At 44.2% G+C, this 24,197-nt stretch overlaps 2 protein-coding genes across 2 annotated transcripts; both read right to left on the reverse strand.

Moving 5' to 3' along the window:
* Nucleotides 1-358: 358 nt before the first annotated feature.
* Nucleotides 359-7,109, reverse strand: eif3i (eukaryotic translation initiation factor 3, subunit I). The gene is made up of 11 exons (XM_083646338.1): nt 6,994-7,109; nt 6,124-6,216; nt 5,868-5,955; nt 5,647-5,712; nt 4,913-5,062; nt 2,777-2,904; nt 2,449-2,559; nt 2,222-2,311; nt 1,989-2,062; nt 1,538-1,630; nt 359-877 (listed from the first exon to the last, which is right to left on the reverse strand). The coding sequence occupies exons 1-11, from the start codon at nt 6,994-6,996 to the stop codon at nt 796-798; spliced, it is 978 nt and encodes a 325-aa protein (XP_083502464.1). The 5' UTR covers nt 6,997-7,109; the 3' UTR covers nt 359-795.
* A 379-nt stretch (nt 7,110-7,488) lies between these two features.
* Nucleotides 7,489-19,818, reverse strand: txlna (taxilin alpha). The gene is made up of 11 exons (XM_083646275.1): nt 19,763-19,818; nt 18,715-18,903; nt 18,216-18,485; nt 17,462-17,553; nt 15,448-15,618; nt 15,023-15,217; nt 14,701-14,820; nt 14,310-14,384; nt 11,250-11,342; nt 10,970-11,065; nt 7,489-9,431 (listed from the first exon to the last, which is right to left on the reverse strand). Exons 2-11 carry the CDS (start codon nt 18,896-18,898, stop codon nt 9,096-9,098), a joined length of 1,632 nt encoding a protein of 543 aa, XP_083502401.1. The 5' UTR covers nt 18,899-18,903; nt 19,763-19,818; the 3' UTR covers nt 7,489-9,095.
* Between the last annotated feature and the right edge of the window lie 4,379 nt (nt 19,819-24,197).

Consider the following 24,197-nt stretch of genomic DNA (forward strand, 5'->3'; position numbering starts at 1 on the left):
ACTTTAATATGTACCGGTAATTTCTAACTTCAAATTAATTAATTAGAAGTGTAATAAAAAACAAAATGGATTGTTACTGTACTCCTATGCAAGTATGGGATTTGATTTGAGTATGCCCCCTTTCTACACTCAGTTTTAACTTCTTGTCAATTAAATGGCCCTCTGGAACACCCCTCGAGGATGCATGTTGTGAACCACTGGCATAGATCAGAAACAGCTTGTGTATTTGTTATGGCAATTAATGGTACAATTAAACACCTCAGTACTTCAAATTCCATTTATTTCAGATTAAATACACTCAGGAATCAGGAAGAGTGGGTTTGTGTCCAGTCACATCGGCATTGTAAAAAAGGAAATCTATGCTTCTGAGCCCACCGAGACAAAGTTTCCAAGGATTTTTTTTTTTTAGTGATGTTACAATAATTACTTATTACAACAACGGTAACCAATGAACCGTCTTGTCACTGGGGTGCACCTTCAGAATCACAATGGCCTCCTCTTCGCACCTCTTTTCCTCCATTTGCACTGATCTACGACAGTCACACAGGTCAAATCAAGCCCCTGGCAGCCATCCGCCATAATGTTCACCTGTAAGCCTGACTTCAGATCAGTTCAGATGGAGGGAAGGAGGTGAGGAGAGGAGGTCACGGTCCGCTGTAAATGCACCCCGAGTGTGGACTGAGGCGCTGGGTTCTGAAGTGTAGATCTCCTTCCCCGCCCACGTCTTCCTGAGTGTAGACTGAGGCGCTGGGTTCTGAAGTTTAGATGAGGCTGGGGGTTGAAGAGGTCGTCTGTTTACGCCTCCAGCTCAAAGTCAAAGTACTGGGGGTCAAAGTAGTGAATCCTAGTGTATCCGTCCTCTCCTCCACTGCTGTAACTGTAGAGCACAGGAGAAAAGCCTCAGTACAGTGGCACATACATACCAAAGATTACATCAGGGTTTTCTCAACCAGGGGTACGAGCACCCCCTATGGGTACTTGAGCAGCTTGCAGGCCAGGGGGTAACGTGTTAAGCTTGGGGATTACAATTTATTTCCAAAATATATAAAAAAAAAGTATTCCAAGTAATTTCATATGCCCATTGCTAAAATAGTATGGGCGTGCCACAACTAGTTCCCCCACTGGCAGGTGTCAACTGTTAAATTACTCTGTGAGGTCACATTCACAGAAAACTGCAGACCAACTAGCTTCAGCAAACATGGAGAAATGGCTCAAATGTCCAGTTGCTGTCGCTCAGGATTCAGGTTTAGGGGGGCCCAGTGACCAAAAGGAAAAAGCGGTCTTGCCCAAACCCCGGCAGTTCAGTGACAAATATATTTTGTAAGGATTCTGCTACCTGTACATCCGCGGATGCACCGCAACCACAGTGTTTTCTTTGCATTGCAAAGAACATGCATGAGTGAGGGGGTACTATTGCCAGGGCAAAACAGCTCAGGATGGACATAAGACACACAACTAAAAGGTTGGGAACCAATGATTACATCACTATACGATGTTTTGTTAAAAGCAGGGTTGAGGAGTTGAGTTGATCTCTCACCTCTTGCCGTCAGGGTGGAATGCCACACAGTTGATGGGACCGAAATGACCTTTGACCCTGCCAAACTCCTCTTCATAGGCGGCGTGGAAGAACCTGAGCGGAGGACAGGAGACGAGGAGTGAACACTTGAACCCATAGTGGATATTGACAGTCAATAGGTGTCTCGGATGAATCAGGTACACTTGTTTTGGATCGATCAAATACAGTACGGTAACTACCATTGTTACTGTATATGATGCGAGTACAAAGGCTGAACGATTGAGCCCTGGCTAATAAGAGGAGCTTACAAATAAGACAATTGGGTTCATGAGTAGTGTAAGCCTCATTTTGACCTTGCCCAGCATAGTGGGAAAAGGGCCAAGCACCCTGAAGTGATGTCCAAGCTTCAGGTGTGGAAAGGGCGAGATCTCGCTTGACCTCAAAAATCAACCCCAGCCACGTTCTACCTTACCTGGCCTCAAACTTGCCGATCCTGGTAGAAGTAGTGGTGACCTCCATGGCCTCCTGTCCACCTCCCATCACCACCTGAATCGCACACACCGTGCACAAGTGTCAAAGGTCAGTGCTGAGATTGCTGACTGCCATGGCAAGTGCCAAGTCAAAGTGTAAATGGTTTTAGCGGACACAGTGTGCACTCCTGTGGATGTTTCTATACACTTGTGAATGTGTTTGGTCTTCTCTTACATGATCCATGATGGGGGAGATGGCAGCAGAGTTGACGGGTCGCTCTGTCCTGAAGGTCTTGATGTGGTCCAGCGTAGAAGAGTCAAACAGCTAGCGGAAAAACAAACGGGAGACTCGATAACAAAGTACATACACTAATAGCTGAATTCTAATTTTGTGGCATACCCTAATATTCCCAGGCCGTGTGTTTGTGTGAAAGGGGTACGCTTGTTAGACAGGGGTCCTACCTTGGCGGTGTTGTCTTTGGAGGCACTGATCACCATGGTGAGATCCACTGATGACTGGATGTCATTGATCTGCTTGCTGTGCTCCTTGACCTTCTTCAGGATCTCTCCATCCTGTCAGGAAATAACAGTCAGTCACTGTGGCATGCGTCTTTATATCAAGCTACACTCAAACAGAAGGTTTGTTCAGTTCTGCCAAGCTCTTTAGCATCTTATTCTGAAAAAATGCACTTCTGCAGTTGTTTTCTTAATATTTTGTGGATTTGCTATAGCTGATAAATTCAGATTATAATCATGTATTTGCTTAAAGACAGATAATACATGCACTCACCTTGGCGCTGAACTGGTTAATCTCTCCATTCTCGTGGCCGGCGATGACAAACTCTCCCAGAGGTCCCCACACGGCACCGGTGATCTTTGACTCGCTGCTAGATACCGTCAGGTAGGGCTGGTTGTCCTCTACAGAGACAGAGGGAGAGACGCAGACTTAAGTCATGTCAATGAAAAGGAGCCATCCACTAGTAAATGTAGTCTCTGCAACAAGGCAATTGTCAAAAGGCAAACAGATTAGATCCCATCTAATTTGTCAACATCTACGAATTGAAGTAAGATTGTATTTACCGTAAATTCCGGACTATAAGACGCACCGGTCTATAAGCCGCACCTTCAAAGGTGACTATTTTTTTCTTCTATAAGCCGCACCGGTCTATAAGCCGCGGGTGTTTTGATGTTTAATTACCATATGTAAGGCTTCGTGCACAGAGGGGATTGTCGGGAACAGATGGCTGTTTGGGGAAGCTCCCATTTATTAACATTTCAACAAAACAAAAGTCAGGTCACTAATCCCCAGACAAAATCACACATTGTGGTATTTTTTGTTTTTTTTACAGTGCACACAGTGTCCGCGGTGTGGTGAAAATAGGGCAAGAGAGGAAATTAAAACAGAAGTGGATTTATAGTTAGAAAGAGTGCTAAAGAAGAGAGAATTCCGTTTTTTATTTTTTTATTTTAGTTACTCACAGTACTATTGACCAGTCCAACTCAAAAGATATTCGGCAGTTTCACTTTGAGCTCTTGTTCCGCCGCTGGGCACACAGTGTCCGCGGTGTGGTGAAAAGAGGGCAAGAGAGGAAATTAAAACAGAAGTGGATTTATAGTTAGAAAGAGTGCTAAAGATAGTCCGGTCTGGTTATGACGAGTCTCGCTGGGTACAGTACGCCAAAGCGATATCCATTGACTCGATGATGCTGTTGTATGTTGCGCGTTTCTGTTGCACCAACGCGGAGAGGTCCTGCCGGACGAAAAAGCGAAAAAGCTGCTTCTTCCCCGCAGCCTGGAGGATGAGTTGACGGTCGGGCCAGCGGAGTAGGCAGATGAAGATGGCCCTCGGTGGCAGGCCGGGGTCTGGACGTGGCCGAGGCGCCCGGTGTGCCCTGTCCACCTCTGGTGGTTTCTCGCCTTCCTTCAGGTCCAGGATGTAACACAGGATTTTGCCACGAAAGCGTCCATGTCACTCTGTTCACGGTTGCCTTAGTTTCTTTAGTGAGTGAGTGGATGGACTTCTGCACGTTTTCAAACTTGTTTTCAAGCTGCTCAAAACCTCTGAGCGATGTCGGACTTAATCGATAGTGTTTCACGGAGTAAAAGTTTAGCCCAAGCGTGTATCTCCAGCCTCCAGCAGGTGAGTCATTTCCTCATTCATGGCGTGATTGCTTCGTCTTTTTCTTTCTGCTTACCTGTGTTGTGTTATGTTATGTTATGTTGTTAAAAGAGGGCAAGAGAGGAAATTAAAACAGAAGTGGATTTATAGTTAGAAAGAGTGCTAAAAAAGAGATTTTTTTTTTTTTTTTGAAAAAATCCATAGATAAGACGCACCGTTATATAAGCCGCAGGGGGCAAAAAAGCCCAAAAAACGGGAAAAAAGCCGCGGCTTATAGTCCGGAATTTACGGTATTTATTGTTGATTCTCATTTTTCTTTTGACGATTTGCATTCCTCTTTTTTCATTCACAGCTTTATAAGAGCAATGAGTCACAAGAGGCTGTGCTATACAATGTTTCTAAAAGGTTGATGTATTCACATGAGTACATCATATTGCTTAGATGTTCTACTTCACTGTAAAGCCTCCTGTGCGTTACTGAGTAGTGGTAGATTTACCTCAAAACAAGGGAACACCCAGCTTTAGGGAAGTATATGGAATAGCAGCTTAAGTATGTGATTTCACCAATTCGACCAGGGCGATGTCATTGTCACATTCTCCTAAATGTATATATTTAACAAAAGGTGGTGCACTGGGTCTAACAAGCAGACTTTCATCCACCTGCCGGTCGGGAAATGGCCCCCAGCCACCATGTAAGTAAACTCAGGGTATGAATGGCAAGTTTCTCTGGTCTAGCAGCCACTTTGGAAGGTAGGCAACCTGCGGGCAAATTCAAACCTCAGGGGTGTGTGTGGTATGTGGTGCGTACCGATCTGCTGTGGGTCCCTCAGGTCAAAGAAGTTGAGGAAGCACTGGTAGCCCATCTGCTTGTCTGTGGAGAACATGATGATGTTGCCGCTGAAGTCGAAGCCACACGTCCTGACAGCCGAGCTGGTCTCGAACAGGGCAAGCTGTTTGCCTGCGCAGCACAGAGGGGGCACAGAGGTTAGTGCTGCGGGGCCAGCTGTTTGCCTGCGCAGCACAGAGGGGGCACAGAGGTTAGTGCTGCGGGGCCAGCTGTTTGCCTGCGCAGCACAGAGGGCCTCAGACGAAACACGTCAAGACTGTGTTATGTTCTCATGGGGCATTTGAGTGTCTTGTGCTACAACCTATAGATTATGTGGTGGTGAAGTCGAACGCAGTGTATTTGATGGAGTAAGTTGCCAGTTCAGGGTGTCGACTCTGCTGAGGTGCCAACAAAGTGTAAAAAAAAATCACATGATTGGTGTCAAATGATGTAGGGATTGAAGTACTCTATTGGTATCAGTATCACTTTAAGGGTACTGGTATTGGTGCTGGTCTGGTATCGTAGCCCTAAAAATGTATGTGACCATTATTTGAGGATGTTCAGTTTCACCCAACAATAGCCTCAGTCATCCCCGACTGGCTCAACTTTGCCCATGCCATAGCTCTGTGGGAAAAGTGTGAATTGCAACACACACACACACACACACAGAGTAGCTCAAATCTCTCCCTCTCACACAGTAGCTCCTTTTCACCTACCAGTCTCACAATCCCACAGCCGACAGCTGTTGTCTGCAGACCCCGTCAACACGTTCTTGGTGTCCCCTGAGAGAGGACGTTAAGGACCCAAAATGCTTTTCAAATATGGCATTAATTAGTAAAATACATAAATCCATAGTATGCAACATTATGATGACCAAGGAGTGTATTTATGTTTGTGAGGAAAACAAATGTGCAAGTGAGTTTCTTGAATAGGATACAGTCACAGTCGACACACCACACAGCTCCAGTGTGTCCGTTGTAGGTGCCAAGCCTCTCGCCATTGACAGAGTACCACGCGTTGCAGACCTGCAGTCAAAAACATCACAACAGATATACACATTATCGATCATGGACTTACATCGCAGCTTCAACCTTGCACTATGACGTGCCAAGCCTCTGGCTCCACGTTAGTAATGGTCAAAAAATGGCCTATGTGGGCAGTGTAAGTACACAGCTTAAATACTACTGACTCACCGTGTCTTTGGCTACAGAGAAAAGCAAGTCTCCTTCCCTGTTGTATTTGATTTGAGTGACGGACCTCTCATGGCCCTGGAGCAGGATGGGTTTCTGTGGAGAACAGTGGATGTTAGCGACCTGAGCTGACTGGCTGCCTCAGCTGTTATGTAAGGACACACTTGTCCCAGCAGTCCATCAGGTAGGATGACCGAGAGGCACTTAACATCCTTTCGATATAGTTTACTTTATACAACACTGTATTTGAGTGTGGTTCCTGGGCAGGAGACATTAAAACAATACAAACATATTAACAATACATCACATAGGCTCCATGCATCTCTGGTATGGAGCGCACCACGCCAAACCGTGTTACAAAATATGGCAAATAAATGTTTACTTGCTAATCCCCAGATGGTACACAGCCTTTTCCACCAATATGCTCCGGTGGCGAGTGGCGACCAGTGTGAACAATCAAATTGGGGGTATACTATCTATGGCGGCGTTTAAGGCTAGGTGCAGTTGACAGAAACCCGTTAGCTAGCGTTACGATCTAGGAATCACCTAATTGTCCAGTCGTGTTTTCTCTTTGCCGATAAGGAAGGCAATTCTGACAGCTGCCTTCTTCCAAGTTATCTGGGCTGATAAACTAGCTGTCCAGTCCAAGTATCGTTAGCTAGTTAACGTTATCTGGAGGCACCCGTCCATCTGGCAGGGATGCACTTTGCATCATCTCGCCATCATGCTGAGGAAGCTAACACAGCGTCGCTTGCAAGCTATGCTAACGTTAGCCATGGTGGATCAACTGGAGCTGTCAATCCCTGCAGGTCAATAAACACGATCATGGCGAATACACACTTTTAACCAAGTCTTACAGCAACATGTACTCACCATTTTGTCACCTAGGTGTTGTCACTATGTCCTGTATAGTCACTATTTCTCCTGTAAAGAGAGAAAAGATGAACAGGCGTGTTTTCAGGCGCCGGAGCCGCGGCGGAAGAGGGACGTGACGTACGTACTTCCTGTGTGAGTCAGCGACTTCGCGTCTCTTCGTGTTTAGTGCGCCCTCTGCTGCCTGGGATAAGATCAGCCAGTCACCACCACATCGACAAAATGTGACATGTATGCATTGATTTGTGTGTGTGTGGGGAGGGGGGGGGGGTAGCCTGGGTAAACCCAGCCTCTACGTGACCTCTATCTTAGTGCCATCAGTCACAAGACAAGTCACAAGTATTGTGACTGATAGCACATAGAGGTCACACAGAGGCTGGGTTTACCCAGGCTAGGGGGGGGGGGGTCTTTTTTATTTTTTTAGACAAACGGCAGTTCATAGGGTATCTGGGTCAAAAAAGCGGAGGCAAAAAACTCAAATTATATACAGCTAGATCTTTTATTTAACAAGAAACAAAATATACAGGGCAAGATGAAAGTACTGCAAAACATGAAAAGAAAAGCAATGGAATCTTTGGTTCCTTCTCAAAGTCAATGAACCTCCAAATCCAGCATGGGACTGGGGACACTGAGTCTGTACTGTGGGACAAAGAAATTAAGTTTGCTATTTGTAAGTGGAAAATGACTGAAACAGCAGTCACCTGGACCTTACCAATGCTACATATTAAGTAGTATAAGAAAGTCAAAGGAGAAAGTGGGAACATTAGCGTGAAACTTTCATTACGATATAAATCGTAATATTTGCTCTCGTTTTACTTCCTTGTTGCACCTCGACTCAAAGTCGCTGTGCCCTTTGAAAGCATCAGTGAGATGCAAGACTTTGAATTTTAAGCAACAATTGTTCAAACTTAAGCAAACATTGTGTTGTTTTTACATCCATGCAGGACAGTGGATATAATGAACATACATTCTCAGTTAAGTGCTCGTCAGTTCAGACTGCCACAGAATAAAACCAAGAGGCAAGGGTTGCATAGAGGTCCTTGAACATTCTTAATAAAACCTGAATCCAAACTACTAATTATTAGGGCTGGGAGGCCACAATCTTAGCCATATAACATGGACATACACACCAATGCACAAAGATGGAGTTAACAGACCTACAGAAAAAATTGATTGGTCGGATCTGAAGTGGTTCTCATTGCAAAGGTTGTAAAAAAAAAAAAAAAAGATTTACATAGGAGCAACTGAACTCAGAAGGATTAGGAATGTGAAAACTGCAATAGCTTTATTATAAATGGTCTCCATTAAGAAAAATACATTTTTTTTTTACAGTGTTGCTCTGTAAGATACACATATTAGAGATTATACATCAAACAATAAATATGGTCCACATGAACAATGGGAGAACAAATGATCAAACGAGAGAACAAAAGTAATTTCCCTAAAATGGTCTACAAGCGATATGTTGGTATTAATATTGTGGAAAAACAAAATGCCACGATGCTTGAATGTTGGAATGAGAAATTAATTTCTATAATACCCCGAGACTAGATTACTTTTGATTAGCAAAAAAAAAAGAAAAAAAAAGATGTCATTTGTTACTACTAAATGTGGCCTTCACAGTACTGCATCAAACCCCTTCAACGCATGCACACACATACGCACTGACCGTATACGTGCTCTCACACACACTAATAATTATTCAGCCCCAGATGATGCCTCTTGACTAATATATCTTTGACTTATTCCATCTCAAGCAGCACTGATACTCCTATCTTACCTAAGTCGTTTGTCTACTGGATGCAGGTTGAAAAGGGAAACTGCAGCAAAAAGCACAACGCAGACACGGAGATGAGGCACAATCTTCTCGTCGTCACCTTCATGATGCCCACAGAGGATTCTGGGAGGACATAAGCTAACCATACCACTGACCGCAGATCAGATATTTACCCTACAACATATAGAAAAGGGATCTGATCTGCTGCGGGATGGGTTCTCAGGCTCAGGAGTAGTAGTAGTGGCTGGTTGTTTGATGCTTGCTGGAGGAGGAGGAGGAGGGGGTGGGGGGGGGATGTGAGCAGCGTTGGCCCGTGCGAGGAGCTTCAATCCTGGGCAGTGACGGGCTGAGAGGCGCCCTCTTCCAGCAGGGTGTGTGTGTCCATCTCCGAGTGGCAGGGGCAGGACCGGGAGCAGGAGGCGGGGTCCGGGACAGGGTCGGCGTACGGTACGGGGGGCTCACTGGGCTCCAGAGGGGAGTCCGTGGGGGGCGGGGAGGGAGAATTTGAGGCGGGGGCCCCGGGGACGCCCTCATCCTGCCCGGTCAGGCTCGAAACCTTCTTGCTGAGCTCGTTGCGCTCGACCTTCAGCGCCCGCCGCAGCTTCTCCAGCCGCTGGACTTTGCCCTGGAGGGCCTCGAACTCGTGGTCCCGCACCGTTTTCTACACAAAACACACCACCAAGTTACTCGACCAGGGTCAATCTGCAGCAGCCACCATGTGCCAATTATGCAATTTAAAAATTGAACATAAACATACAAATACACTCAATAGTTTTTATCAAGTCACTGAAAAATTCTCACATGCTCGCATGAATGTTAGAAATGTTCTAGTACAGATATACAGTATGACTAAAATTTGCAAAAACATATACTCGCATACACCCACCAGATGTCTTTTTAGTATTGTGATGTGATTATGTTAAATTATATTATTTAGGGGACAAAATTGAACAAATATAAATCATTTTAGCATTGTTTACAATTAATTTACCAGGCACAATTAAATGTGACCAGTGTAGACTTCTGTATGCTATAACTTAATAAACAGACACTGGAAATGTACTTGCCTGTGTTGGCTTAATATGGAACCTGCAACTATGACTGAACATACAGTACATGGTTAAGTGGCTATGTATGTATGTACTTCTCAAAGTTGCAGCAAAATGATGCGTACAGTACAGCGCTCTTCAGAAAAGTCAAAGGAAACCCAATCTGGGAACAGTCTGACGATGACTAATATGACTCTGGGACAGACGGCCGATATTCCGGGGTTTTCGCTGTAGAGCGGACGTCCCGCCCCTTCTGTCATTCTTTAGAGTCCGACGACGTCTCATATGCATCTATTTATTATTATTATTATTATTATTAATGACAGCCCTTCTGTCATTCTTTAGAGTCCGACGACGTCTCATATGCATCTATTTATTATTATTAATATTATTAATATTATTATTAGCGGAAATGTCATCTGGACCTGCAATCAATCAGCTCCAGCTCCATTATTGCATCAATTGGACTGTAAACAATAACCGTGGCACATGGAAGTGTAAGGGCTAATGTCCACCAGCTCTGGAACAGATGCGGTATGGCATCGGTATGGCTGTGAACAGAGCCACACTCATGTCATCTGTCAGACGGATGCGGGATCCGACAAAAATAGAACAGGTGTGTAATTTTTCCGTACCACATGTATTGCCCATCTATTAACACGGGGTGACTATACAGCGGAAACACCGGAACATCGGCCGTCTCTCCCAGAGCCATATTAGTCGTCTGACTGATAGACTCCAGGTGCCCAGATTGAAGGAAACCTGCAGTGTATTGGAGTATCCTTTTTTCACCCAGCCCTATTGAACTCCATCTATAGAGGGTATGCATGTGATGTCACAGAGGCAGAAGTCACTGTGGGGTCACGCCCACTGAGTCACAGCAAGACTGATCTTGAATGCAGTAATCAGCCTAGATAAGTGACACCTGCTGCTCAGGGAGGAATTTGACACTCATTTTGACACTCGTTCCCGATTGAGGGGGCGTGTTCCAGTGGGTGTGCATACCCTCTATTGTCCTGTCCTCCATTGCTCTGGAGAGACGTGCTTAGCAGTGGGACACTGCCGACACAGCTTACATTAGCACTTTGTAACCTCTGTTTTGGAAAAGTGCTGCTGTACAAATGAAGTTGATTATTATTATTATTACTACCTCCTCAGCCATCTCCAGAAGAGCCTTGTTGCTGCTCTCCCACCTGGAGCGATACATGGTGGTCTCCTTCTCCAGCTTTTTGATCTTTTTAGTCATCTGAAGACACACAGGAGACCAGACTGGCCAGTCAGCATGTTAACCCAACAAAAGTTACATGCAGTAACGCACACACATGCACACGTGCACACATACACACACGTGTGCGCGCGCATACGCATACGCACACGCACACGCACACAAACACACACACAAACACGAGCGCGCACACACATACACACACCTTCTCCATCTCCTGTTTGAAAGTGGTGAAGACCTCATTGCTCTTGGACAAAGTGGTCTGGAACTCCTCAAACTTCTCAGTATATAGCGACAGCTGGGAAAAGGACAACAGAGGTCAGTCGTATTACAATTCCCATAGTACAGTAACATTAAACAAGACAATAGTAAACACAAAATGTAGTCAGTGAGTCCTTTATATAACAATGCAAATTGCCCCTCCCTCCTTCCCTCCCTCCCTGTGTGTGTGTGTGTGTGTGTGTGTGTGTGTGTGTGTGTGTGTGTGTGTGTGTGTGTGTGTGTGTGTGTGTGTGTGTGTGTGTGTGTGTGTGTGTGTGTGTGTGTGTGTGTGTGTGTGTGTGTGTGCATTTTCTAAGGCTGTATGATGGGGCTGGGCAATAATTAAATTTGATCATTGATCGTGTTTCAACAGGATCATATTGTGATGAACATCAATTTGTTGATTAAACGTGATTTTGCATATGTTAGCAGATATAATTATATATTCATGTCCAACTAATTTCTTGTCACTATCATGATATTTTGTTGATATTACCCAGCCCTACTATTTGTGTGCTAGTCTTATCTTTTCAGCATTGTATTGGTTGATTGTCACCCCATGGTCCAAACAGTAAATACATGGAAAAGCCATTGGGGAGAAACTGTCAAGACAAGACACTCAAAATGGAAGAAAATCAAATATAGTGGGCATTAACGGTCATGGAGGCAGATTAATAGAGCAAGGATTGCTGGAACGCATCAAATTTCATGTCATTCCAACTTAGGGTGTAGGAGACATGACAGGTTATTAACACTTAGTGTAGGAGACATGACAGGTCACTAACATGGTGTAGGAGACATGACAGGTTATTAACACTTAGTGTAGGAGACATGACAGGTCACTAACATGGTGTAGGAGACATGACAGGTTATTAACACTTTTAGTTTCAACCTGGAACTGCTGCGTTCCGCTTGGGCTAATCAGTGTCATTTTTAAAATGTCACAACCTGGCGGTGAGATTCTTATTCCCCCCCAAGTGTTGTCAGCATCCAATCAGCGCTGTCAGAGATATGGCATATGCAGAGCTGTACAGTGCTACAGTTTTGCTAGCATATGCTATTGAAAGCACATTCTTAGCAAATTCTGTGCTTTAAGAGAAATATATCCGCTCGCACGGGTGCTACTGGAGATTGATGAAATAGATTTCCTATTATTGCTACAAAAATGTTAATGCTGGATAGTTTAATGAATATAATGATGCATCATATTTTGTGTGTTATCTTTCGTGAGTAAAATCTGTTGACACTCCGTCCGGAGTGCTCTGATCTGAGATTAAATTGTCATCATTAATTGAACTAAAATAACTTATAAGAATACCATTAAAAGGATGGTTTTACCGATTATCAACCCACTTTGTATCATTATAATCTCTGTAATATAAGCACATGGGCAGTGTTTACCTTCTCTCTCCGTTTTCCTCACGGGAAAAAATCCTCCCTTTCTCTGCCTGCAGAAACTCTGCCCCCGCCAGCTGCAAGTCATTAAGGCTCTCAATGTGATTCTCTGTGGATGTGCGCATACTTAAAAAAATAAACAATAACAGCCGCCCTCGGAGCAAATTCCACGTCTCGAGCAGAACTTCCGCAGTTCCGTTGTGACGTAAAACGCGTCACAACGGGGCACTTTGCCAGAGGAGGAAACGGGAGCTCTCCGTGAGGGAAACAGAGAGAGAAGGTAAACACTGCCCATGTGCTGATATTACAGAGATTATAATGATACAAAGTGGGTTGATAATCGGTAAAGCCACCCTTTAAAGTACCAGATCGATAAGCAGTATCAGTAACCAGTAGTAGGCTACCGTTAAAATCTTAACAATACCCATCCCTATCTACTGTATACGACCAAATTATTTTTTGACAATAAAGCATGTGATTAACTGCCACCTGTATGTGCCAGACAATTGGACTCGAGTCATAGGGACTCGGACTCGAGTCGACTCGAGTCGCAAATTTGACGACTTCCGACTCGACTCGGACTTGGAAGGTAAATACTTGAAACTCGACTCGGACTTGGAAGAAAATGACTCGAAACTCGACTCGGACTTGTGACAAGATCAGCCGAGTGCACCAGCTGGGCGTACGCCTAGGTTTACACGCTACGTCCGATGTAGAACTCAAAGTTACGACTAACTTAATTTTATGACTAGTGCACCCTGTATGCGCTGCGTCTGTGTTATGGAGCAGGCGTAAAAGTTACACCCAAATGCGTAGCTACTCACTGACAGCTGTCTCATCTTGATCTGCGCGTGATGCGGCCGGAATCTTCTCCAAAAATATCGATCGATATGTGCTGTAAATATAGACGTTTTGGGCATGGGACCTCCGCTCGTCGGCGGGTTTTAAGCTGATGCGTCGGAAGATCTTTCAATTTCTTCCTGACTTCGTCAACTGCCCGCAGTGCGCAGTCTGCCATCGCATTCAGTACTGATTGCACTTGTGATCAAACTGCTTGTGTTGGCGCTGTTAAATTGAGCTGTGAGAATGTTTCTATGCTTTGAATACAACTCTATAAGTTTGAGCTGAGTTGGAGCTGTCTGTCAGCTGTCTCGAGCTCATCTGAGAGAAGTGTGTTGCTTGGCAACAAGCACGTATTAACGTGAACGCGCACGTCTGCAGCCTAAATAATATCTGCCTTGTCATTTTTTCTAACCTGTGACTCGACTTGACATAACCTGTGACTCGACTCGAGACTTGACTTGAAATAACATTGTGACTTGACTTGCCGACAAAAGGAAAGACTTGGGACTTGCTTGAGACTCGGGACCAATTGACTTGAGACTCGCTTGGGACTCGGATCAGAGGGACTTGGACAATTGTCTGGTATGTGCTACTAAATTCTTCTTTGTGCTCGTAACATTTTTATCTTACTAGCACCGGTGCTACCACCTAATAAAGTAAGCGTACAGTACAGCCCTGATGTGATGTGCGGACATTTCATTCCGGGGGACAGCTTCAGTCATCTCACAGTCAAGCTAGGGAAGGTAATAAAAGACTCGTGGGAAACCTGTTGTTTGAGGTGGACTTCCTGTTGCTTCATCAGCTCACACATCCTTTGAGACTCCACCGCTTCCTTCAGCAACTGAGGGCCAGACGAAGGACAAGGGAAGACAACAGATCATTCGATTTTGGCATAAAGGCAGGACAAAAGCACAGCACTGTTGTTGTATTGTGGTTTGTGTTGTGTTGTGTAGGCACAGTACGTAAAGGACAGCACCGTTGTTGTATTGTGGTTTGTGTTGTGTTGTGTAGGCACAGTATGTAAAGCACAGCACTGTTGTTGTATTGTGGTTTGTGTTGTGTTGTGTAGGCACAGTATGTAAAGCACAGCACTGTTGTTGTATTATGGTTTGTGTTGTGTTGTGTAGGCACAGTATGTTTGTCGAGGGGTCATTTACAAAGTCTTTCTCTCGGTCGTGCCGATCCTCTGACTCCTTCAGCAGCTCCTGGGCCTGGTGCAGCTTAGCATCCACCAGCTTCTGCTGCAGGTCCTTGTGCTTCACCACCTTGTCTATGTGCTGGAGGGGAGAACATAACACACACACACATTTTCAGATTTCCCACCATTTTCTCCCCGATTGCACATGGCCAATTCCCCCTGTTGTCCCGGCCATTGCTCCGCCCCCTCTGCCGATCTGGGCAGAGTTGCAGACTAGCACATGCTTCCTCTGATACATGTGCATCGTCTGATGTGCATTCTAAATGATGGGAGACACACACCTCTTCCCGCAGCTTGTACTGCTCATAGAGCTTCTTGAGTTTCTCGGCCAGCTCGTTGTTCTCCTGCCGCAGGCTGGCGTTCCGCTCGTTGTGCTGCTCCATCTGAGCCTGGATGTCGTTCAGCGTCACCTGGAAGTGCGACGTCACCTCCTTCCTCTTCTCCTCCTCCAGCCGGGTTCTCTGCACCCCTTCCTCCTGCGGAGAGAAGGAGGAGGGGGGGTAAGACTAAATGTGCCGGAGCAACCAGCATGCCGTCATGTCTGACTCCTATCTTGATCGGCTGGCTCAGCTTCAAGGTGGCGGCCGGCCAATGTGGCTTCAAAGGAGCATCCAAAATGATGCTACCACTGATCAACATCAGGCAAGCAGTTAGGAGTCTATAATCACAGGGTTGAGTGTACAGTGTGTGTTGTTCTGTTGTGTACCTTGAGTGTGCGGTTGTGTCTCTGCAGCTCTCGGCACAGGCTCTCCAGCTTGCTGCGGGCCAGGATGGCCTTGCTGTGCTCATTCCTCAGCTGGTCTTTCTCCTGGACCAGCTGAGTCTGCTTCTTCTGCAGCACTCGCATCTGCTTCTGGGAGTTACGCTGCTCCTCCAACTGTCACACACACACACACACACACACACACACACACACACGTTTCAAAACTAGCGTTAGACAGGATACTGATATGACACAGTTTGTTGGATTACACATAGGCTATGCTGCTTTCTAAGATCAAATAAAACTTTATTGATCTCTGTGGGGAATTTAGGTTATTCGTAGGGCTGCAGTTAATTGTGTACAATTGTATATCACAATTTTACTTTCCACAATTCATAATCCTAAAATATTGGCAAAATCCTAACTTAATTTTATGATGTCAGCTGCAGGCTGAAAGTCGAGAATGTTTACATGAAATGCAAAAAAATTTCGTCCTGCAAATTATTAAGATTAACAATCATACTAATACTTGTGATGGCAATTTCTGGCAAAATAATTTATAATTTTAGCCCTGATCAATATTAAGCTGAAGCTGAATTGATACTAAGGCAACATTTGACCAGGTTCCACTGTACCATGGTCTAAATGACCCCCCCCCCCCCGGTTCTTTTTGGAACAAAACAGTCAAATTCTGTCAGAGTGAAGCCAGTGCCTCTCACTGGACAGCTGCTGCCCCCAGAGAACAAGCTGCATCCAACAGCCTCCTGCAGGCCCAGTCAGCTCAAATAGGCCACAGCTCTGACACAGTGCCAAAACTCTCACTCTCTCTCTCTCACACACACACACACACACACCTTGTCTTGCAAACTCTCTATCAACCACATGATTGCAGGATGCACGGACGCAATAGATCATTTCAGGTCACCATTTGTGCTGTGAAATGCTATACGGTGCCCTACAATGTATAAAGGACACATAGGACAGAGGTCTGACTCTGCATTGCACCACTGTGTATGTGTGTGTTTCAGATCGCTGCATCAGCGTTACGTTAGCTTAGTGATGCTCTTGAAAACATTTGGGAGAATGGACACAAGACAGGAGGACACAAGAATGGACACACATTGGACCCCAGGAAGACTAGCTGTCGTCTCAGCATCAGCTAATGCTTTAATAATAAGTAAATAAACAAAACAAATTAGCACCATTAAACACATGATCCCTGGTTCCCATCTTTATCGTGCCTTCCATTTAAACTGGGAGTTTGGGATTTCACAGTTGAGTGACGTCACACCCGGGTTGTCGAGTTCAATTTACAGTCGGGAAACCAGCCAGGGTTAGCTCTAGCCAGGCTAGACATTGTTAGCAATGACAGTTGATAACAATGCATTTCACTGTATTTTGCGCATACAAACACTGCAGCAACATGTCCACACAGATAGAAGTTAGACAGTACTGTGTGTACAGCTGATTTAATGAGACACAAAAAAGACAGAAGTGCTAATAAACAGTATTTACTACAATTTTAACTACTGTTGATGCGCGGAGCAGCCATCTTAGATTTTTGAGGTCGGGGCTGCTGAGGCTCCTCCGAGTTTGGCAGAGAAAATCTGAGCACTGGTGAAGTCACCGCCGGAGCTCATGACGCTTTAACTGTCACATTCCCATTTCCCAGTTTAAATGGAACAGTCTAACTTTAATATTCCCACTACATACAAACTACTCAGGCTGAAGCCTGAGACCAGGGAGCAGTTCAATTCAATTAAGCTGTTCTCGCCTTCCAAAGGAGCCAAAGTAAAGGGATAGGTTCAGGGTCCGAGTCATTCAACCACACCAAATAAGTGTTACTCAAAATCAATACCAAAGTATTCAACACAACTTGTGAAACTGTAATCATGAAATATAACACGATAAGAAAAAATACATCTGACATGAAGATAAAATGTAGGTGAGTTTGGGTAAGATCAAGATCAAGCGTGGTCTCACAAGAAAGGCTAGACTCCAGCCAAGAGCCACTCACCAGTTCAGCATACTTCTTACAGAGGCCTGCTAGCTTCTCCTCTGGGGTGCTCAGTGTGTTCAGAGTCTGCATGAGGAGGGTGATCTCTTTACCTGAACAACACAAGAGGGACAGAGACAAAGAAGAATCGTACAGTCTGGTATTGATTAGTAGCCTTATTCAGCATACTGAATATTAAACTGTTTAACTAGCATGGGGAAATTAGTGTCATCAGCTCTTAGGTCATTTTAGCAAGAAGATAAGTAGGATGGAAAGAAAATTGTGAAGAGGTCTGGCACGAATGAATGGTAAAATCAGCACAAGGCAAACCAGGCCGTGATAATATGGTTTGCATGGCGTCTAAACTTAACCAAGGATCATACACATTTTATGTTTTAAAATTCCATACTTTCGAAGTTTAGTTTTGTGCCTGTATGGACGCCAGACCAAGCTGGAAGTAACACGGGGAGCGAACCTGCGACCCTTGTGTTGGTACTAGGCAGGGAATGTACCGGTGCACTACCCAGGTGAAAAACACAGGCACACTCAAAATCAATTCAAAAACTCACTGGGTGCAGGGCAAGCAAATAGTTCAGAGAAGGGAGAAGCCAGCACTACCCAGGTGCCCACAGCTGTAACTTTTTGACCACTAGTCAGAGCCCTGATGTATACAGGCCCGAGTTAAACCGAGTCGAGTCAGCACATGTGTATGGAAAAGCCCCGATATTCAAAACCTCTCCAGGGTGGACTTCAGCCAGAGTGAGCTGCTCCTTACCCAGTCCCTTCCCTTTCTTCTTGTCCTGTGTCTTCTTCTGCTCCTTCTCGCCCCCACCCCCGCCCCCATTGACCTTGGCCTGCCCCGGCTTGTGGTCCCCTCTCCCGCCCGCCAGGCCGTTGAGCTCCGGGCTGTGCGACTGGCCGTTGGGCAGGGCAGCGGCATCATCGCCCCCGCTTTCCCGGCAGTAGGTGCTGAGGATGTCCTCCAGTTGCCGACTCAGCTCCTCGGCCATGTCACACTGGGACAAGGCTGCGACAGCCTCCACCACTAGATACAGCAGAGGGGGAGATTAGTTGTCACAATGCAATTTCTTGTGACTCAAAACACTGTTCAAAGATCCTATGGTTAAAAAAACAAACATAAAATAACAAAAATGGTCTATTCCAGGAAATAGCAAAGACTGTGTCTACCATCTACCGTGTCAGGAGTGATTCTTGTATGAAAGGGTAATGTTAACCATATTAGCACGAATGAACCTACAAAAGGCCACCTTTACCTTCACTCTCGGCCCCATCGCCAGGCGGCGGTGTGTTCGTCTGTGGTGTCTGTGGTTCCGACTCTTTGGGGCTGTTGCTGTCAGGAACGTCTTTTGCAGCTGTGGGCAGCTCCATCTCTCCTGTTGTAGGTGGAGTGTCCTCACTGCCCTGGGTAGTGGCCTCTTCTGTGTCTTGTTTTTTCATCTTCCCTGTGTACACAATGTTAGAATCAGCTAGGCCTAGCTCATCCGAGGCTTCTAAAATGAACTTCAATGACCCCAGTAAAAGTGAAGCATGATTCAAGTGCTTTCTAACGCCATTCTCTTGTAACCTTACTGGAGAAAACTTTACACGTCAAGTCAAACTCGTAGTACATACTAACTTTTAACGAGTGGCAAGGTTCTTCTGGTACATTGTTTATGGTCCAGTTCAAGCGGCACTTTAATGCAATACAATCTCAACTTTTACAAGTGCTTCACAGGCAATTGCTTCGCCTTTCACGGTGTAAAGTCACTTTGGCGGAAGGTTGTGTAGCCTATGTGCTGCTTGGTGTGTTACATGTATGCCGAACTGAAGACTGGAACCCAATGGTTCGTAAAATATCGTTAAGTCATGTTCCATGTACTATGTTCTATGAGGTACGATGTAGATTTGCCGAAAGCAAAGCAACAGTGAATGGCATAATTATATAAGACTAGAGTTTGGCTAGCCCTAATAATCTAAAGTAAACATTTGGCCCTATGAATTAACTTTTCTGTCAAGTGTCAACCCCAGCTCTAGCTTCGTTACTGTTGGCTATCGAACTATAGTATCACGTGGTCAGACCCAGCGTCTTAATCGAAGTATAACTGCATTATGTTAGCCGTAGCTATATAACACGCTAACGTTAGCTAGCCTAGAGAGTTGCAGCTAACGTTAAATTAGCTTGAACGGCTAACGTTAGTTAGTCAATGTTAGGTATCAACTGCTGAGGTAAAGATCCACAAACACAATGGGGACACACATAGACATATTTACACATTACAAGAATCCGTATTTACTCATTGTCAGATCGCAAGTGCTGTTTACCTTTACTCAGAGACTGGTTGTGTATGTGAGTGATCTGCAGTTTTCCTCAGCACCGTAAAACGAGTACGAAAAAAAACATTTACTTCCGCGTATAACTTTCAAAATAAAAGCCACGATATAAATACAATTTATTTATTTGACAGAATAAACAATTTAATTAAATTTTTTAAGTCAGCCACACAACTCACAGACACAAACACCAGACAACTTGTTAGATAGAAAGTTGACATCCTTCTCAGTTTTAACAGCAAAGCTTTTACTTCATTAAGACTGTAGGATAAAAGCCTTCTCTGATGCTGCCATCTACTGTCTGGATTGTGACCTACACCTACAACATAATATTCATAGTTCTATTGATTTTCTTCACTGAATACAAATGAAGAAAGTTAGACACTGTCAACATAACAATACAACAAACTACAGTACATCCAAATAAAAACAAAAACCTAGATATTCTGTTGAAATCATGAACGGATTTCGCTCCTTAACAATTAATAATTCATAATCATATCATCCTGCCGACTAAACAATACACATCCTTGACAGATATTTAGTTTTTGTTTAAGTATGGGGCATTGTGTCCGCATAATCATGCACACAAGGTCAGTCAATGGGTCAAAAGAGCAATATTTCTAATTTTAGGTCATGTGGCTGGGAAAATAGCATTGCCTCCTGTGAAATGAGTAAAATTTAATGAATTGAACGAGACCTTGTGTTCTCCTGTGAAATTGTCTTGTTACATTGTTACATTGGCATTTTGCCATTTGAGCTTTAAATTTGACACATTCTCCCTTAAAATATAGCTACATGCATCTTTGATTGGGTACCACTACCTACAACAGAAATAGGTATGTTGGTAAAATAATTCATATTCACTGTGATGTAGTTTTGCCTCTTGAGACTTTATTGGGTCTCAGGTTGATTCCTGCAATTTAAGGGGCAGTGGTGGCCTAAAGGAAAGAGAAGAGAGATTGTCTCAAAAAAATACATGAATACAAAAAAAAGAGAGAGAAGCGAGATTGTGAAGGTCGTCCGTTCAATCCCCCGGACCAGCAGGATAAATCTGTGTGGGGAAGTGAAAAAGCAATGCTTGTCCCTCACTCATGACCACCACTGAGGTGCCCTTGAGCAAGGCCCTTAACCCCAACTGCTCCAGTGGTCAGCAGATCAGACTGCGGTTGTATACTGGTCAGCTTCCTGGTATTAATGTGTGCACATGTGGGTAAACAGGGCACTCCTGAAAAAGAGAGCATTGCTGTCAGTGAGACTCCCCCTGTATAAAGGTTCAAACAAAATATATCTGCCAAAATGTAATTGTGCTGCTAGGGGGGCGGCCTTGACAATGGGACTGACCCAAGGGTGGTACTGCATCACTGGTGGGGGGACATGTTTACTTCTTGCTTGTTTATAATTAAATTAGCTTCTCAGCTAACCCAACACTGCCAGACGGTTTGTTTCACACATTTGTTGTGTGATTGTGATCTCATGTGATTCTCGGTTAGTTCTCACCCTCAAGACAAATGGACTAAACCACTATTGAAGAAAATACATCCATGCCTATTTAAAGTAATATTCCTTCACACACAAAAGGAAACAAAGCAAAATATGCATTAAAGGGTTGCAACATAACTTTATTTCTTTTGCACAGTATTTCCACTGAACAACTTTAATTTCAATATATTTTTTTCTTTACATTTCTAATATTGTTAATGTTTTGTGTATGTATTTCTTTCATGTTCATGTTTGCGTGTCATGTTCAGTTGAAGTGTATTAGTTTCTCGTCACTCATTCATACCGTCGGTCAAGTCAAGTCACAGTTTAAGATGGGTAAATAATTGTGAGCAAACGAACATCAAGAATAAAGATGAGAGAAATAAATAAATGTAAAAGAAAAGAAATGAGAGGACCAGAGCAGAGATCGTGGTCGGTGATCATGGCATATGAAAAATATTTTTTTTTACAAACATGTAGCATTGTAAACATTTGTAGCACAGACAACATTACTTGACCAAGCCAAGCACTGGCTTTAGATTTGGACATAGACAAGAACAGTTTCTAGGACGGAAGACAAGTCAGATTTGAGATATTTAGCGATTTCTGTTCGTCGATCCCCTATCGAGAACAGGTTCCTGATGATTTCCTGATCATACAGCCCGACTAGGAGAAACATGTACTCTAAACATAATGATCCAAAAATATAGCCCAGAATTTCCTGATCAGGTAAAAAGACCAGGAAAAGACCCCCCCCCCCCTTTTGTTTGTTTGTTTCCCTGGTGACGAACATGCCCTGATGAGGCTTTTCTCCACTTCTCAGAAGTGATTAGAAACGCATCGGAATCCCTGCCAATGTATCAGAACATACATATAGTTTAATTGTAATCATTTTTAATGTAAATCATTGCACAATTTCTGAATCCCAGATTTTATCTAAGAAAAATGTTGCTTCTGTCGACTCCATCCGGTGGAAGGAGTGTGACCCGTGAAGGCATCGGTCTGCCTCAGGGGAGCCTGATCTTGGACAATATTTATTGTGTTCGTGGTTCTTCTGCACATTTTCAAACTTCCTAACCACCAATAGTATTTTGAGAGGAGGAGAAAACAGAGAAGAGAGGAACGGAGATATCCCAGCTTCCACTGAAAGGAAGCAGGTCTAAAGGGAAGCGATCTCTCAGTACGTATGGACTGGATCACATGTATGGACTGAGTCAACACAAGTCAGTCACATAATAGCCGTTTGACACAAAACGAAAAAAAAAAAAAAGAACAACAATAATCTTCAAGTCCATCGTTTCACTCAGCCTTAAAGAGGACAAAAACAAGAATGTTTCACATAAACTTTGGTGAGCTTTGACAACTTTGACAAAGAAAAGGTCAGTACCTGCAATTGTCTGATATGATAGTCATGTGAGTTTCCAAATGTTGCAGTTTGTGCCATGTGTGTTTCCAAAATGCAAGTCAACTAAAACGGTGTTTGTATTCGCGCATGCTTTCTTTGCACACCAAGTGGGACTGGCTGCAGGCCGTAGCCTCAAGGAAACACGACCTCTGACCCTGATGCTGGGATCCACCAAATTCAATCACTTCTTGGACAGCGCAGCGTTTGCAGCCTGAGCCACGCAGTGAAAAACCACTCGAGTTTAGAAGACTGTAAGATCAGGGAGCCTATTTCACACTGACAAGACAGCAAAGGAGCTGGAAAGACCAGTATGATGCAATTAAACAAGTCGCTTCCCCTCCCAGACACTCCTCTGTACTGATTCAATTCCTTTTTTAGGTGCCCACGTCGTAAAGGGTGCCACTTCTCCAAAGAAACAATGGCAAGTAATGTAACTTTAAAGATAAGGAAAGTAGAGCAGCAATGTTTTGCACAAAATGTGTGCACATTCAAGTACAAAAAAAGGAAAACTAAAAAGGAAAAAGGGGAAAACAACATTATGTAAGTCAAAGACAGATACATGAACCTCCAGTCTTCGTTGGTCGGATTGGCACTTTAGTGAATAGGAGTGCATTATCATTTAGCATAAATATAAATATTTTTTCTTGTTTGACTCGTTTACCACAGATTTTTTTTTTTTTTTTACGTCACAATTCTGGCGCCCTGTGTAGACCACGCACAGAAGTAGACATGAAATTGAAGACTTCTGATATAAATACTGCTCTACACATTTGTGATGTAGATATAAGTTCATGTCGCTCAATTATTTATGATTTTACAAATGCTTTTCACCTTAGGCGTCTACTACGAGGCTGGGGCGCACGTGTTCTGTGGATAACATCTTTCAATGCAGAGAGCCTCTGACATCATATGCCCCTCTGCCAATCAATGCTTTATGAAGCTTTGCATTTCAAATGCAACAGCTTCCACTGTAATGTGGTGTACAGTACCGCAGGCTGAGGTAAAACTATAATACTGAAATAGATCAAATGAAAAAAGATAAGGCAGTAGGCAGATGCATTCAAAGAAGATGGCATGTACTATCAAATAAGAGAAATGAAGTGCATCAAGTTACAAAATCTCCGAATTCAGGACCAAAACTTTGCTGATGAAACTAAATATATAATATTCACCACTCATATATTTTTGTTGCCACACTAGCATAGCTGTGTTTGACAGGTAGGTCATTAAATGAGCTGAGCCATACTCGGTACAGCCACTAGGGTAATCCACAGAACAGCGGCTCCCAGACTCTTGACGGGGACGTAGTAAAATAGAGTCAATCCATCGCTTCCTCACACAGTGCCTGTCAGTCAAACATCACACTACTACAGCTCTGAGCCATGGGCTCCATCCACAACCCCTCAACACTGACCCAAGGTCAGCGTGGCCTCGCCCAGGGCCTGCCGCTTCAGCTGCGGATCTGTGGGAGGCAACACTGACCTAAGATCAGGGGTTTACAGGGACAATTCAAACCATCTTAAGTCACGTGGCTAGGAA

The sequence above is a fragment of the Poromitra crassiceps genome (assembly GCF_964638095.1).
Source record: "Poromitra crassiceps genome assembly, chromosome: 11".
NCBI lineage: Eukaryota > Metazoa > Chordata > Actinopteri > Beryciformes > Melamphaidae > Poromitra > Poromitra crassiceps.

Excerpts from the sequence above, each read along its gene's own strand:
- txlna (XM_083646275.1), bottom strand. The coding sequence starts at position 18,898 with ATGAAAAAACAAGACACAGAAGAGGCCACTACCCAGGGCAGTGAGGAC. Across the intron at positions 15,619-17,461 it reads GTAAGAAGTATGCTGAACTG|TTGGAGGAGCAGCGTAACTC; the intron begins GTGAGTGGCTCT and ends TGTGTGTGACAG. Across the intron at positions 9,432-10,969 it reads TTCTGGAGATGGCTGAGGAG|AAAACGGTGCGGGACCACGA; the intron begins GTAGTAATAATA and ends TGTTTTGTGTAG.
- eif3i (XM_083646338.1), bottom strand. Across the intron at positions 2,905-4,912 it reads GAGGGACCCACAGCAGATCG|AGGACAACCAGCCCTACCTG; the intron begins GTACGCACCACA and ends CTGTCTCTGTAG. Across the intron at positions 2,063-2,221 it reads TCTCCCCCATCATGGATCAT|GTGGTGATGGGAGGTGGACA; the intron begins GTAAGAGAAGAC and ends TGTGCGATTCAG.